Source organism: Pituophis catenifer, unplaced genomic scaffold, assembly GCF_029215685.1.
Source record: "Pituophis catenifer annectens isolate HBS135680 unplaced genomic scaffold, rPitCat1.0.hap2 SCAF_4, whole genome shotgun sequence".
Classification (NCBI taxonomy): Eukaryota; Metazoa; Chordata; class Lepidosauria; order Squamata; family Colubridae; genus Pituophis; species Pituophis catenifer.
In genome coordinates, this window is record NW_027256884.1 from 16,909 (window position 1) to 32,415 (window position 15,507).

The following is a 15,507-nucleotide window of genomic DNA, read 5'->3' on the forward strand; positions in this document are numbered from 1 at the left end:
CCTTGCAATTTGCATACCGAGCAAATAGATCAACAGATGATGCTGTTAATATGGCTTTGCACTGCATCCTACAACATCTTGAATCTCCAAAGACCTACTCATGGGTCCTCTTTGTAGACTTTAGTTCAGCATTCAATACCATCATTCCGGACACACTTCTAACTAAGCTAAATCAGCTAGAGGTACCTGAACACACTTGTAAGTGGATCATAAGCTTCCTAACAAACAGGAAGCAGCAGGTGAAGCTAAGCAGAATTACATCAGATACCTGTACAATTAGCAAAGGGCCCCCCAAGGCTGTGTGCTCTCTCCACTTCTCTTCTCTCTGTATACCAATGACTGCATCTCTAACGATCCATTAAACTACTGAAGTTCACAGATGACACAACAGTGAGCAGTCTCATTCGAGACAATAATGAATCTGCATACAGACGGGAGGTTGAACAACTAGCCTCATGCGACCGGAACAATCTGGAATGGAACACACTCAAAACTGTAGAAATGGTGGTAGACTTTAGGAGAAACCCTTCCATACTTCCACCTCTCACAATACTAGACAACACAGTATCAATAGTAGAGACCTTCAAATTTCTAGGTTCTACCATATCGCAAGATCTAAAATAGACACCTAACATCAAAAACGTCTTCAAAAAAGCACAACAAAGAATGTTGCGAAGCCATATTGGACTTAATTCTAACAGAGATGAAATGATAAAAGGTGTTGAAGCTACAGGAACCTGGGGGTGGGTGGGTGATTGTGCAATATTGGAATTCAACATTATGCAAGCACAAGCAATAGAACAAAGTCAAACTAGAGTCTTGGACTTTAAGAGAGCTAATTTCAATTAACTTAGAGAGAGCTTGGGAAAGATTCCACAGATGAGAATCCTCAAGGGGAAAACAACCCAAGAAGCTTGGGAAACTTTGAAAAGTGGGAAGCCAAGCAGCTGCTCTCCAAAAGGGGCCAAAGGAGCTGAGCAGGTCTATCCTCGTTGTTTAGGACGTTCACCCTCAGGACCACAGTATGTTCGGACAGCAACACGGGCGGCTAAAACGGAGCTCGGCCAAGCCCTGCTGCTGCCTGCGGTTGAGACATAAGCATAAGGACGCCTGGACCAAAGTCGTCGTCCACGCCGTGGGAAGAGGGAGCAGCGCTCAGGAGACGAGCCCTCATCCCTCTGCCCGGGCCAATCTTCCTCAATCTCGGCAACTTTAAGACGGGGGACTCCAACTCGCGGAATTCCCCCGCCAGACATCTTCCGAGAGCTCGAGAAAGGCTGGGCTGGGCTGGGCAGCCGAGGGGGAAGAACGACCAAGAGGTAGAAGAGGCTACAAGAAGCCCCTCCCCCTCCCCAGGCCAGAGGCTCCCTGAAGCAGATTTCGAAGCGACGCCACCTGACAAATGGATGGGGGATCTTTCTCGAGGACAGCTCCGGCAAGCGCCGCTGCTCCCGAAGGCTCCGGTACTTCGGGTGGGACATCTGCTGCGGAGACTTTAGAAAGCCCCACGGGGGGAGATCCGAGGCCGCTGCACCGGGAATGACCACGGCCGGTCCCCTCCAGGGCCGCCCGGAGCCCCCGGAGCTCTGGCGAACGGAAGGGGCAAGGCAGCGGAGAGTCCCAGAGCGGCGGCGGCGGCTCAGGCTCCGCAGAGCGATTCTCGGGGCCTCGAGGGCTTCGGCCCGCTCCTCCACCTGGATTTCCACGCCAGAGGAAAGCCGCTCCGCCGCAAAACTTTCCTGCCCGCCCTCTGACGCCGGCCTGCGCGGGGCATCTCGACCAGGAGCGTCTGCCCACCCACCCCCGCCCGCTCCCGCTCCCGCTCCCGCTCCCGCTTCTGCCTTCCGGCTATACTTCTTTCGGCAGGGCTGGCACTGGAGCTCCGCGCTCCCTCCCTCGTCACACACACACACACACACACACACACACACACACACACACAAACACCCCCTGCGATGCTCGCGGCTCCCTGCCTAGTTTAATCCAGGCTGAGTCCTACACGCCGCTCTTTCCGCTCGGCTCTTTACTCCCAGGCGCGTGGCTGGCGCTCCTGGGCGGCGCACTGGGCGGGTCCACCTGCGCGGGCCGGAGCGGCCTCTCTTGCGCAGGTAGGGCGCGGGCGAAGTGGTGACTGCAGGGCGAGGAAGCGGGTGGCGGCCAGGGGCCCGGTCGCGCCCTTCGCTTTCCCGGCGCTGGCATGCCTGGAAGCCAGGACCTGCGGAGCCGCTGCCGGGAGCCCGGAGGAGGAGGAGGTGGGACGCGAGGACTGCGGGGCGGGGGCTGCGCAGGAGGGCCGGGGCGGTACGAGGGGAACCGCTCGCCCGGAGAGGATCGGACTGGGGACGGGGGAGGCGGGGAAGCCGAGCGCCTCCCGGACTCCGCGGTCCCGCAGCCCTGCTTCGCGGGTTAGTGTCGGCCGGTCATTCTCTCGGCTCAACCCGCCTCGCAGGGTTGTTGTGTGGAGAAAATAAGGGGCCGGAGCGTTAGCTATGTTTGCGCCTATAAAAAAGTCGGGATAAAATCATAATAAGACTAACCCGAGTTGCTGACATTCTGCTCTTGAATCTGAACGCCAGCGGTGCATGAAAATTGGAATTAGTAGAAAACAGTCCAGCAGAAGCTGTGTGTGCTTTTGGACACATTTTTTTTTCTTAACTGCTTGCAGTTTTTTAAAACATGGATGCTGACTACAGTATTCACCTCGCGTCGAAGTCGATTAGGTTTCTGTCTAATAACATGCAGCGATTAAGCTACGATGGACATAATGGGAGTAATTATTGAAAAAAAAAGCATGAGCAGAGTACAATTTTTATTGTTGGGGAAAATGTGCTAAATTATGATAGGATATTGGAAAAACCATTTAAGGTTAGTCTGACAGCAAATAAACTGATTTTACTTCAGAGAAAATGTAGATAAGGGTTACACTATATACTATTTCTGAAATTATTTTCAACAACTTATACAAGAAAGTTTGCTGTTTTTTTAAAGGTCTCTTTAGAATGTGTGCTTCTCAGTAGGCACTTTGGGAAATTAATCTACACAGGAAAAGAAATGTGAACGCATATATATATATATATATATATATATATATATATTGCCATATCATTTTTTGGATGCTGCCAGAAAGGAATTGAGGATTATGACAGGATTTACTAGAAATATTTCAGCAATGTAGGCAAGAAGCCACATAGGTGAGAAAATGTCCAATGGGTATTGTATTGCATGATTTTTGTATCAGCCCTTGTTGTGATTTTATTTTCCCTGAAAATGTGTTTGTATTCATCATGACAGCAGCAGATTGCCTGCTGCCCTAAGGGCTTCCAAGGAGAACTTCTATCTGGAAGGTTGAGTTTTCTGTTTCTCCTTTTCTGCTAATATCCATGGTCAAACTTAATTATCTTCCCCTCTATTCCTTTCTTTTTCCCCCTCAAGGATGGGTCAGAGGGTGCAGAAAACACAACACTAGTGCAGTTTGATTCTAAAAATGTGTTTGGAAGTTCAGGAGACAGGCTGTATGTGGGATGGGGGTGGGGGGAGGCTTCATGCTTTTATTATGCAGTAGATTTTTAAAATGTAAACTATCCGAATCAACGATGTCTGTGTTGGGCAGCTATATACATTCGTTTAATAAAAAATAGTAAAAATAAATATTGCCTCCTGTTATAACAAGTATGAGATTCAGTGCTGCATGTCCCTTCAACAATCCTTGGCAAGATTTGTAGCAGCCTTTGCTCAAGGTCTCTAGAGAGATTGTTTTAATGGTTTTTGCAAAACAGAGTGTTAATCTAGGTTATCAAGGGTCTTTCTTGGTTTGACTACTTAATTTCTCCCAACCAACCAAGAATCTGTTCAATAATTATTTATTTGATTTCTCTCGTTCTAGAACTCGATTGTCCAGACTTCAAGAAAGCCTCCCAGTGCTGTCTTGCTCGTTTCTTCTGCTTTCTGAAGAATAGGGTCCAGCTCTAAACAAAACGTCTTCTCCCAAAGATGGTGAAAAGCAGATTTATGGAACAATCAACAAACTTCCATGGTCTGTCTAGGGACTTGGAGTTTAAAATGGTTGCTTCCTTTGAGGGGAGGAGAATGAACAGCCGTGAAATGGAGAGCTGTCAGAACAGAAAATCTGTGTTATTTGAGAAGGCAAATTGTCTACAGGAGAAAGCAGCCTACAGCGAGCTCAAGGATGGAAGAACTGCGGAGCACATATTAAGGGAACCCTGCTGGACATTTGGTACCAGGACACATTTATTAGTAAAGGATGTCCTGCGACAGAAGGAGAGTGCATTCACTGAAGTGAGAAGGTCTGTGGAGAAAGTCAAAGAGGCAGAACAAGGCAATAGGAAGGCTGGTTTGGACAAAGCTGCAGTCCAGTGTTCCCCTGGTAGCACATACTCCTTTGTGTGGCCCAACAGCATTGCTGGGGAACCCAAAAGTGCTTTCAGCAAACCAGCCAAGTGCTGGGAAGACGGAGGGGCTCTGGCTGCTTTTCAACCTCTAAAAAGTATCAAGGAAGGAAGCCCAAGGAAATTGTCAGAATGCATCGCTGCCACTGACCTCATGCCGCACAGTGGCTGCCTCGCTTCCAGGTTCCTGGTAAACGATTCAGATGGTTTCCAGCTGCTGTCGACCAACCTCATTAAGAGCAACCCATTCGCTTTCTCTTCAGCTCTGTGGCCAAAGGAAGCAGATGAGCAGATGCAGGCCAACCCTGCTTCCAGCTGCAGCCTCTCCTCCTCTGCCTCCTGGGCTCTGCTGCCTCCCAGTTTCGCCCCTCTCAGTGTGGCAGCCCAGAACTGGTGTGCAAAGTGCAGCCTCTCCTTCCACATGACCTCAGACCTTGTGCTGCACATGCGTTCCCATCACAAAAAGGTCGAGGTCTCGACAGACTCCCAAAGGAAAAGGAGGCGGGAGGAAAAGCTGTCCTGTCCTGTTTGCCAGGAATATTTTCGAGAAAGACATCATTTATCTCGGCACATGACTTCACACAACTAGCCTGCAGATTGTGTGCAGACATTGATTGAATTCCATTGTGATTTTACTGCATTTAACCAGAATCTTTGAAAGGCAGCCTTTTATATAGAAGCGTTAAGAAGAAATGTAATTACATCAGTTACAGATAGCTCAAGTTCTGAAAATGAAACTCTGGAAATACACTTATAAGGAAATAAACAGTAACATGTAAAGAGAAAAGTTTTGCTTTCTACAGTTCCATTTTTTTCACCTTAAACTATGAAAATGTTGATAACAATTTTTTTTTCTTTAGTAATTTGAAGCAGCAACTTTTTCCATGTCAGAGCCATTATGGAATGAAATTCTTCCCTAGCCTAGGATTGAAGTAAAGGATAAAATTTATTTTAAGTTAAAGTTGATTCCTGGTGACCATCAAAGCAAATCAATGTAATTTTTCTGATGTGATAAAATGGCCTTCTTCAGTTGTGCAACACAGTGCTGCACCAGGCAGTGACAGGTGTCTCTGTGTGTGTGTGTGTGTGTGTGTGTGTATCTCAACAAGGACTGAATAGGTGAGGATGGAAGTGCCAGCTTCCCAATTCACACCCACAACTTGTCTGTAAGCTTTCAAATGAAGGCACAGTGATTAGAGTAAGAGAAGCAGGAAGCATCCATTTAGGGCATCAAATCCAGTGCAGGAGTCCAAATTAAACCACTCCTAACAGGTATCTAATTTTTCAGCCACATCATATTGTGGATTATGGATAGCACTGGTAGCATAAAAGTTCAAGGTTACCTCTGAATTGGTGATAGCTTGCCTCCATGTTCCAATTTCAGGGAGCAATTTTACCTCCTCAAGTTATATTTAAGAACCGGTTTGGGTATCAATATTCTTAATATAAACATGGACATAATGCCTTTGGTCCATATATTTTTCTGCAGTCAAGATCATAAAGAAATTTGTTCTATCAGAAGTCTGAAACAAAGCTGTACAACTATTGGTAAAAGGTATTCAATGGCCAAATGCTAATGCAAAGTGCTTTTATTTGCATTTTACCTTACTTTTTTCTGCTTTGTTTATACTTCCAAAATGTAACATATGTTCAAAGCCTCTTGAAGTGACATCAATTTTATTTGCTACAAAAATGGGTATATTGCTCTCTATATAAATATATATTATACTATATATAAATATATATTGCACTAGCCAATTTGGTTAGTAGTTAAGCATCAGGCTAGAAAGCAGAGTTTGTGCTGATAGTTATATACAAATAATAAACATGTTACTAAAATGTATAAACTTTTGTTGAAATTTGAGACAAAGGAACAAATGTATAATAAAATGGGCTAAAAATGTTGGTTATACAAATGGATCGATGGGAAAATGGACACATAGGCTAATTCAGAAGATTTTAAAAGCTAAAGTACAGTTGAACCCAGAGGCTTTTATTTTGGAACTAATGGATACACAGCTAGAAAAAAAGACACAGAATGACTACTGCAGCGAGATTATTATATGCTCAAAAATGAACAGTTTCAACACTACCCATTAAAGAAGGAATGGTTGGTGAAGATGATTGGACTTTCATAGATGGCTAAATTGACTTCCTTGATCAGAGAAAAGACCACATCTGCATTTATGGCTGATTGGATATCCCCGATGGAGGTTTTGCATGACACAGAAAAATGCACCTATGATTTGTGGTTTTGATGATTAGAAAAAAAAATAATAGAAAAAAGTTAGCTTTTCCTTTTACAACTAGAGATAACTGTGTAACTGTATTTGTATTTGCTGCAAAGAGAATCAGAAGCTGCCTCTTTCTCTTTCTCTTTCTTTTTCTTTTTTCCTGCAATTTGTCTTTTCTTTCTTTTTTCTTTCTTTATTCTATATTAGTTTTTGTTAGTTTGTATCTTCTCTTTAAAACCTAAAAAATTCTAGGGCAGTGATGGCTAACCTTTTTGCCATCGTGTGCCAAACGCGGGGGGAGTGCGTGGGGGGGTTGTTGCACTCACGCGTGCCCACACCCATAATTCAGTGCACCCCGCTCCCCCGGCGCAGGCATGCGTGACACCCCTGCGCTCCCCCCGCTTTTGGCACACGATGGCACGGTGGGCCCAGTAGGCCCGTTTTTTCGCCCTCCCCAGGCTCCAGAGGCTTACTTGGAGCTGGGGAGGGCGAAAACAGCCTTCCCCATCCCCCTGGAGGCCCTTCGGAGGCCAGAAATGGCCTATTTACTGACTTCCGGTGGGACTGGAAGGCCCATTCTTCGCCCTCCCCAGCCTTCAGAGCCTTTCTAGGAGCCTGGGGAGGGTGAAAATGCCCTTCCCTCCCCCGGAGGCCCTCCAGAGGCCGGAAATAGCCTTCCAGTGTGCCCGGAAGGCCTGAAAATCAGCTGACAACACTTGCGTGCCCACCGATATGGCTCTGCGTGCCACCTGTGGCACGCGTGCCATAGGTTCGCCATCACGGTTCTAGGGATTTGGGGATTTCAAGTTATATTCTGAAACACAGTCTGAAATTGGGAGGATGGGTTAATATTTCTTGCTTTCCTCCTTCTCCTTCTATATTTTAACTATTTATAGAAGACTTGGAATGATGTGTTGTCTGGCATGAATGTGCAAGGCCAAAAATTTAGTCTCAAGGGTAGGGGAGGGAACCGGATGCCCTTTTGCCTTCATGCAAACTCCTGGTTTGACCCACTAATCTAACTCAAACTATGGAGGTGGGAGACAAGGATCTCTTTGGCTTGGATGAGGGATTTCTCAATGGGAACCGCCACATGAGGATCCACTCCAACCCCCTCCCAAGAGTCCTTAGAAGAAATTGTGGATCTAGAAGTTGGAATGGTGACAAAGAGGCCGGTTCTGTCCACTTGAAATGTCTGAGAGGGGAGGCAACCTCCGCTGGTCCTTTGTCCAATGATCAAGGCTCTGCCCAGCCTCTTCATGATGGACACAAATTGTTCAGCAGTCCCAGCAGTTGCAGAGCTGGTGAGAATGACCACGCTCTTCTCAGAGCCATATCTTTGACCTTGAAGAGACAGGAGAAGATGCAAAAAGTTACCCACAGTCTCACCAAACATTAAATTTGATCAGAACCCATATTAAAATTAATGTCCCTCTATGAATTCATAAAATGAGAATAAATACTGTAATTAATGTTATGCATATACTGTACAGGGCAGCATTCCTCAACCTTAGCAAGTTTAAGACATGCGGACTTCAACTCCTAGAATTCCCCAGCTAGTTAGTATATACCAGTGGTCGGCAAACTCATTAGTCAACAGAGCCAAATATCAACAGTACAACGATTGAAATTTCTTTTGAGAGACAATTTTTTTAAACTTAAACTATATAGGTAGGTACATTGTTATTAACTTAATTAGTTCTTTTTAACTACAATTAAAAAGTAGGGGGAAGGGGATGCAACACCCGGAAGGCCAGGTCCGTTCCTGTTCACCTACCCACACTTGTTTATCCGTCCCAGAGAGCTCGGGCTACGCCTCCCTCCGACCCAGCTGCCTTCCTTGCTGGCGTCGCTCCTGAGCGAACTCTTCTGTCCTCAGCTGTTGCAAAGAAGCGGCAGCTCTGGGTGCCCCACGCCTGCTTCATTCTCTTTGAGAGCTGCTTTGCACCTTGTTTGCAAAGCAGCTCTCAAAGAGAAAGAAGCGGGCATGGCTCACCCAGAGCTGCCGCTTCTTTGCAACAGCTGAGGACTTCTTCCGCTTGGAGCTCCAAGCTGCGGGGAAGGGGAGGGGTGGCTGCAACACCGGCAGCTTCAGTGGGCTCTTTCCCTCAGTGGTTTGTTTTCTTTTACCTAATTAAAGGCTGCTCCGCGCCTTTTGATCTTTCTCGGGCACGGAGAAAAGCGACCCTGTGTGAAGGGACTGAGAGGATTCTTTTCTACCCAGCCACTGGCGCACAGCGCCGAAAAGATCTCCAGTCACTGCCGTCATATTCGCGCATGCACAGCTTTTTTCTCACCGGCTGAAGGACTTTTCAGCACTTTGCGGACTTTTCGGTATTTTGTGGAAGAGCCACACTCAAGGGGCCAAAGAGCCGCATGTGGCTCGCGAGCCGTGGTTTGCCGACCACTGGTATATACAATACAGGTAGTCCTCACCACCATTCATTTAATGACTGTTCAAAGTTACAATGTCACTGAAAAAAGTGACAACCGTCCTCCCATATGACTGTCACAGCATCCCCATGATTGTGTAATCAACATTTGAGCACTTGGCAACCGGCATGCATTTATGATGGTGGTAGCAGTCTGGGATCGCCACTTGCTACCTTTCCGGCTGTCTTCTGACCAGCAAAGTCAATGGGTGAAGCTAGATTTGCTTAACAACCCCATGATTCACTTGGCTGCAATGCATCTGACACCCTGCCCCTGTGTACTGGACTGTCTCTGAGGCCTCTTTCGATAGTCTGCAGCATAGGTCCTGTCCTGCATGGTGAGCCCTGCTTCTAGGGACCTAGTGCTTAGGAATGACTAACCTGGCTTTGGCTCTCTGTGCCTATTTTGCTCTGGGGTTATTCCAGTCCATGACCCATGTTTGCCATAGGTTAATATTTGATAGATTAATGTGCTATCTTTAGCCACAATGTGCAGTAAGTAAAGAGAAATACTGACATTCACAACTTCAGATGTTGTTACCTAAAAGTTGGGAAGGAGTCCAAAGGTCACTGGTAGTATTATTTGGTCTGTAGTAGACTTTGTCCAGTAGAACTGGATGTCCTTCATCAAAGAAGTAAGAGCATAGAGTTGCTACAGAGGAGATGGGCCCTCCAGTGTTGTACCTGGTGAGGCATGGAAGACGTTTTGAGAAGTAGGCACTGACAAGGAAACCTGACATAGAGGCACCCTTACGTTACCACAACTTCTCGTCTCTGATCCCCCCAAAGCAGTTTGAAAATGATCCACAATTAAATCTTGAAATGCTCAGAACAAAGACGTCTTGACTGCCCTAAGCGGCAGCCATAAAAAAAACCCCATAGACAGAAAATTCTAAGTCCTTGATTCCATATAACAGTCATATGAATTTTTCTAGCCAGGATCTCATAACCCAACTCCAGTTAAAAGAGAAATTAGCTGTTTGTTTCACACTTCCCCATTCCTGTTCTTATGTCTTGTCTGAAATTTTTAAAAAAATTGTCTGCTTGTGTATGTAAAAAAGTCATCAAGTCACAATTAACCTAGAAAGATTTGAAATCCTGAAACTCAGGACAAAGCAAGACTTTGTAGTCTATCTACGAGCTCTACAAAACTACAGCACTTAATAAAAAGTAATTAGTTTTATTATTCCAATATTGCTTTGGGAGAAATAAGTTGTCAGATTTCAGCTGACGTCATGGGAGCCCAAAGGGCCCCTACTAGTTCTGAACGACTGCAACATCCTTATGAGAAAATACCAAGACCTTCCACAGTCTAGTAAAAGTGGCTGAGCAAGATGTGCTCAGGCTGTAGCACTTTTCATGCGCCCAGAAAAAAGGCATCTGCCATTCCACCTATGTTTTATATTGATAAAAAGGCTTTCTAGAAACCTGCTGTATAACATCAGATATCCTGATTGTGCTAGGTTTGTGCTTTGTGAAGGGCTGCAATTGCATTGAGGAAAACATTGCTGCATCTTCCCACTGAAATAAAGGTCACAACATTTATTTCAGATTCAGGAGACTGGAGCTTCTGTACCTCGATCACACATATTTTGGGATAGATCCCAGGAGGTAAAACTTCGGGTGTATTGTTATTATGCCCTCTATCCCGGTACCCAACCTCCATCCTTGCATTTGTCTTAAAGGGTAATAAATACATTTCCTCCTGCAAGGAACACATAGCTCATAATCTGGTCAATGATGGCCTCACAAGATACACTGCAATTATGTTAGGCCCAGGAATTAAATTTGACAAATACCTTTATAGCAAAGCATATATTTCAAAAGTTTTATCTTCATTGCTTATTCTGCTTAGGACAGATTATTTACCTCATGTCGATGATTAGTGCATTAGTGTGGACAACCTTCTTCCAGATGCGTTCCACCATCAGCTCAGAGAATTGCGGCCAAAGCTCACTCTCCCCAAATGTATCAAATCGGAGGTAACCAACATTATTCTCAAACACTTTGGTTTGGAACGAAAACTTAATGCGGTCTTCTAACATTTCTGAGGAAAGAATCTGAAACATTTTTTAAAAAATAAGTAGTTAATTTTCAAGAATAACACGGGAAATATGAGAATCCACCTTGCATTAAAATAACACATCTTGCAGCTAGAGAGTTAGTGTGATCAGGACTGAAACCCTTACTCAAATTAGTCAACATTCCTCAGTCAACATCACAGCACTATGTCAAGAATAAATAAATAAGTCAATGAAAATCACTCGAACTAAAGATTATCTATTTAATGTCCTTTCTAATTTGTATTTTAATGAAATTATTATCAGGAACTAGTCATACCAGGCCTTCTGGGATAAGTCTGTTAATATTATTTTATAATTTTAAAAATCTCTTATTTATAGTAAGCATACTGCTTGATTAAAAACAAAATCAGAATGTAGTACTATACCAACTTGTTAAGCTGGGCACATGTAATTTCAATTTCAATAGCTCAGTTAAGCACCAGCATAACACAAGGAAAGTTTCAAGTTGAAAAATAAGATTTAAAATGTGAGATAACATATTAATAATACAATGAGAGTCCTAGGACAGAGTATGGTTACCCTCTATCAGTATCTAAAATATTACACCCATACACTCAAAATTATAAGTGAATACTGTAAGTGTGAGAAAAATTAGAAAAGGCTGCATCGTTGCCAATACTATAATTAGAGTAAAAGCGAGACTAAAATTCATGGACCTGCATAGTTAATTATAAATACAATTATGATAGTAAAATCTGGAAATCACTATGATACTTACTAATTAATAGTTTCTGTCCTAGTTTTCATTTTGCTAAAAAAAAATTAAAGACATAAAGACAAAAACCAAAACTACCTAGGGAAAACAATAAGATAATGTAACCAAACACAGTAAACAAAATAATATTAACTGAGCTGTTACAGTGTAAATTTAGGAAAGTGCTACTTGAACAAATCCAGTTCTTGAGGCAAATCCAAAGGGATTTATCCCATCATAGTAAATATGTATTCATACAGGTTTTATGTCAGTGGCTAATGAAAGGCACTTACTTGCATGGGCATGATCCCTGGAATATGGTTGCGCAGGTGCTCGGGAACATGGGTTATTTTCAAGTGTTTATCTCCAGAAAGCGCTTTTAGGTCAGCTGCAATTTTTTCAGCAAGCTTCGTTTCACAATTGATCTTCTGGTACGTGTCTCTTTTGGCATCCTCAGAAAGTTTGTCTGCCACTAGAGCCCCAACATCAGCAAAAGCATAGTTGTCAGCCACCAGTTTGGCCACCGTCTGCAAAATGTTGGGGAGGTTGGAGCGCAAAGCAATGATGTTCAGGGCAGAAGTCATGGCTTCTGAAGCCTGATTGGTGACATGTGGCTGGACGCCAGAGAGGCTCCACACTTTGCCTGTGACGGGACTCAGCACTACCTTGCTGGGGATGGAAGCGTACAAGGGGCTGTTGCCCAAATGGTAAACATTTGCGGACAGTGAGCCCCCCAACGTGGGCTCCCCAATGACTGTGGCCCGATTGAGATCCTTTAGAGAGCGAGCGAAGGCTTCTGCTGCTGATCCACTCACGTGACTAATTAAGATATAGATATCCTTCGCCGAGCCATATCGTTTGCCAGAGAGATGTGGCAAAGTCCACACCTCCATGCTTTGAGTGGTGCTGCGGTCAAAGAGCGTGTAAAGATGCTGCTGGGGCTCACTGTCAAAGAAATAGGAACAAAAGATGGGCACTGCGGTGGAATAACTGCCCGTGTTGTAGCGCATGTCAACAATCAGAGCTTCTGTGGTCACAAGCTTGTCCCAAATGTGCAACAGTTGGGGTCCAATGGCCTTCACCATTTCTGCTTCAGCCATCAGGTCAAAACGCAGATATCCTACATTGCCAGGCAAAATGTCTACCTTGAATAGATCCTCAATTATGTAGCGGATCTCCTCAGGGGTCAAAGTCTTGTTAGGAAGTTGTTCCTGTAAGAAAGATTCGACATGGTTGTAAGATGTATGCAACTGGTGATCCCCAGAAGCTTCTTGAAGGTCAGTGGTCAACTGCAAGGCAAGCATTTCAAAATCCACTGCTGTGCGATAGCCTCCTTGAGCCAGCTTGGAGTTTAGCATGCCTCTTGCCCGCGTGGCCACCTCTGGTATGGCGTAATGTGCTTCAAGCAACAGCCCGAGTTCCTTGATCAACGCTCCCATCTCTCTGTGGAATGCCAACACTTCTTGGGCTTTCTCCAAAGCCTCATCGGCCAGCACGATGGCATCAGGCACCACTTCACCATCCAGCCAATATTCACCATGGTGGTCAATTAAGGTGATGAATGGCACATTGATAAAGAGACCGCAGCCTTCCTCTTTTTTTACCCTGAGTATGCAGAAGGGGTGCGAGTGGGCCAGGCTGCCAGCAGTAATTTCACCAATCAGAGTAGCCCGGCCGAGGGATTGCATCAGGTAGGCAAACTCCTCTGCCGTTGTAGCTGTGAGGTAGCTGGTGAGTAAATAGATGCCACGCTGGGTCCCATAGGGCTTGCCTAGCAGTTCAACTCTACTGTTGTAAACGTAGGTCTGGTTTGTGAGTCTGTTATAGGTGGCAAACAAATGCACAGGACCGGCAGAGGGATCTTGGAAGTAAGATAATAGGACTGGTACAGCATCTGAAAATGGTCCACCCTGGTTGTAGCGCAGGTCAATGATCAAATAATCTGTTGCCTGCAAAGGTTCCCAGACCTGATTGATGATATAGGGCTCCAGCTTGATCAGCACTCCAGCATCGGGAAACTGATCAAAACGCAGGTAGCCCACATTTTCAGATAGCACTGACACTTGAAACACAGCAGCCAGGATTTGTTTGAGTTGTTCGCCATCCAGCAGCTCTATGTTCATGTCCATTGGCTCCTCAACTGGCATAACCATAGCCTCACCGGTTGTGGTAGTCCACAAGAAAAGTCGTGGGTCTTTGGAGATGCTTTGCAATTCGGTATTCAGTTTGAAAGCCAGATCTGTTTCTGACAGGATGGCTGAATAATCAAACGCAGAGAGTTGTTGAAGTAACGCTGGCACCTGTTCAATTATTGAGTAATTGTTCTGCAAGACATGCATCAAGCGACTGACGCTGTCAGGAATCGCTTTGCGAAAGGACAGAATGGCCAGGGCATCACCCAGGGCTCCCTCTGCTGGAACGGCCACATTTGGCATCACCCCACTCAGTTCCCAGCTCTGGCCACCGCCACTTAAGGGGCTCATAGAACACAACACAGGAACAGTCATGTAGAACTGGGAAGCCCCAATTTGCAATTTACGGAGGTCCAAGGAGCCGCCTGCTGTCCTTTCGCCCACTATGATGGCCCTGTGCATTTGCTGCAGGATATAAGCCACATCTTCGGCCACCCCAGAGGTGTGTTTACTGGTCAGCAAAACAACTTCCTTGTTCTTACCGTATCTCATGCCCAGCACTTTTGGAAAGGTCCATATTTCCATAGTGCTATTAGAAGGCCGGTTGTAGACAGTGTCCACGTGCAGCAGTTTGTCCTCATTGTACAAGTAGGAGATGATGAATGGAAGGCCCGAGATCTTTCCTCCAGTGGTATAACGCAGGTCTAAGACAAGAGCTGATGTCTCCATCAAGGGCTTCCACATCTTTTCTACCAGGAAAGCACCAATTTGCTGCACCATGTTCTCCCCGATGATGTAGTCTATTCTTAAGTAGCCTACATTATCACCCAGCACTTCAGATTTGACTGTGTGCTGGATAACCTCTAAAAGTGCTTCTAATGGTAGAGAAGCATCCACTTCTTGCTCAGGGACTGCAGGAGCCAAAGCTTCATGCGATACTACCAGCCGTGGATCGTTCAAAGTTCCTTGAAGTCCAGCTGTTAGAGCTGTTGCCAAGATTTTAGGATCTGAGATATCCAAAGTCTCCCCACCCTTGATGGCTTGTTCAATGGCTTCCTGCATTCCCACCAGATTTTCTGGAAAACAATAATTGTCCAACAGAATCTTGGCCATGTCCAGCACCAGGGTGGAGTGTGAGACACTCTCAATATGGATGCTACCAAATATAAGTGCCATTCCGAACAATAAATTTCTTCGTATTATTTTCATGCTGTTAGAAAAGTGCAAATGAGTTCCAAACAATTTACAGACTGTGAGAAATGCAGGTTCTTCCTACTTGATCTCAGAAGTGAATATTAAATCAGAGAGGCTGAATATCCATTTTAGCTGACAGTAATCTTTAAATCTAGTTCTAAGTCTTTAATCTTATTAAACAGGAGGGCATGTAGCAAGGTGCAGCTTTGTTCTGTAGTACAGCAACCACCTTATGAAACCACTGCAACAGCCTTCAAATTGTGATTAGACCACTCAGTTATGATTTCATAATGCTTCAGTTCACTAATTTCTGAGATAGATGCTGTCTACT

General features: G+C 45.0%; 2 protein-coding genes across 2 annotated transcripts; one reads left to right on the top strand and one right to left on the bottom strand.

Annotated features, from left to right (window-relative positions):
- The first annotated feature begins 2,207 nt into the window (after positions 1–2,207).
- Positions 2,208–5,118, top strand: ZNF488 (zinc finger protein 488). Its single transcript, XM_070943383.1, has 2 exons — positions 2,208–2,252; positions 3,884–5,118. The coding sequence occupies exon 2, from the start codon at positions 3,991–3,993 to the stop codon at positions 4,993–4,995; it is 1,005 nt and encodes a 334-aa protein (XP_070799484.1). The 5' UTR covers positions 2,208–2,252; positions 3,884–3,990; the 3' UTR covers positions 4,996–5,118.
- Positions 5,119–6,999: 1,881 nt separating this feature from the next.
- Positions 7,000–15,158, bottom strand: RBP3 (retinol binding protein 3). The gene is made up of 4 exons (XM_070943129.1): positions 12,144–15,158; positions 10,942–11,132; positions 9,614–9,756; positions 7,000–7,984 (listed from the first exon to the last, which is right to left on the bottom strand). The coding sequence occupies exons 1-4, from the start codon at positions 15,156–15,158 to the stop codon at positions 7,659–7,661; spliced, it is 3,675 nt and encodes a 1,224-aa protein (XP_070799230.1). The 3' UTR covers positions 7,000–7,658.
- Between the last annotated feature and the right edge of the window lie 349 nt (positions 15,159–15,507).

Coding starts and splice junctions, on each gene's coding strand:
- ZNF488 (XM_070943383.1), top strand. CDS start 3,991: ATGGTGAAAAGCAGATTTATGGAACAATCAACAAACTTCCATGGTCTG.
- RBP3 (XM_070943129.1), bottom strand. CDS start 15,158: ATGGCACTTATATTTGGTAGCATCCATATTGAGAGTGTCTCACACTCC. Junction 11,133..12,143: donor CAGGGATCATGCCCATGCAA/GTAAGTGCCTTT, acceptor AAAATGTTTCAG/ATTCTTTCCTCAGAAATGTT. Junction 7,985..9,613: donor GACTCCTTCCCAACTTTTAG/GTAACAACATCT, acceptor TGTCTCTTCAAG/GTCAAAGATATGGCTCTGAG.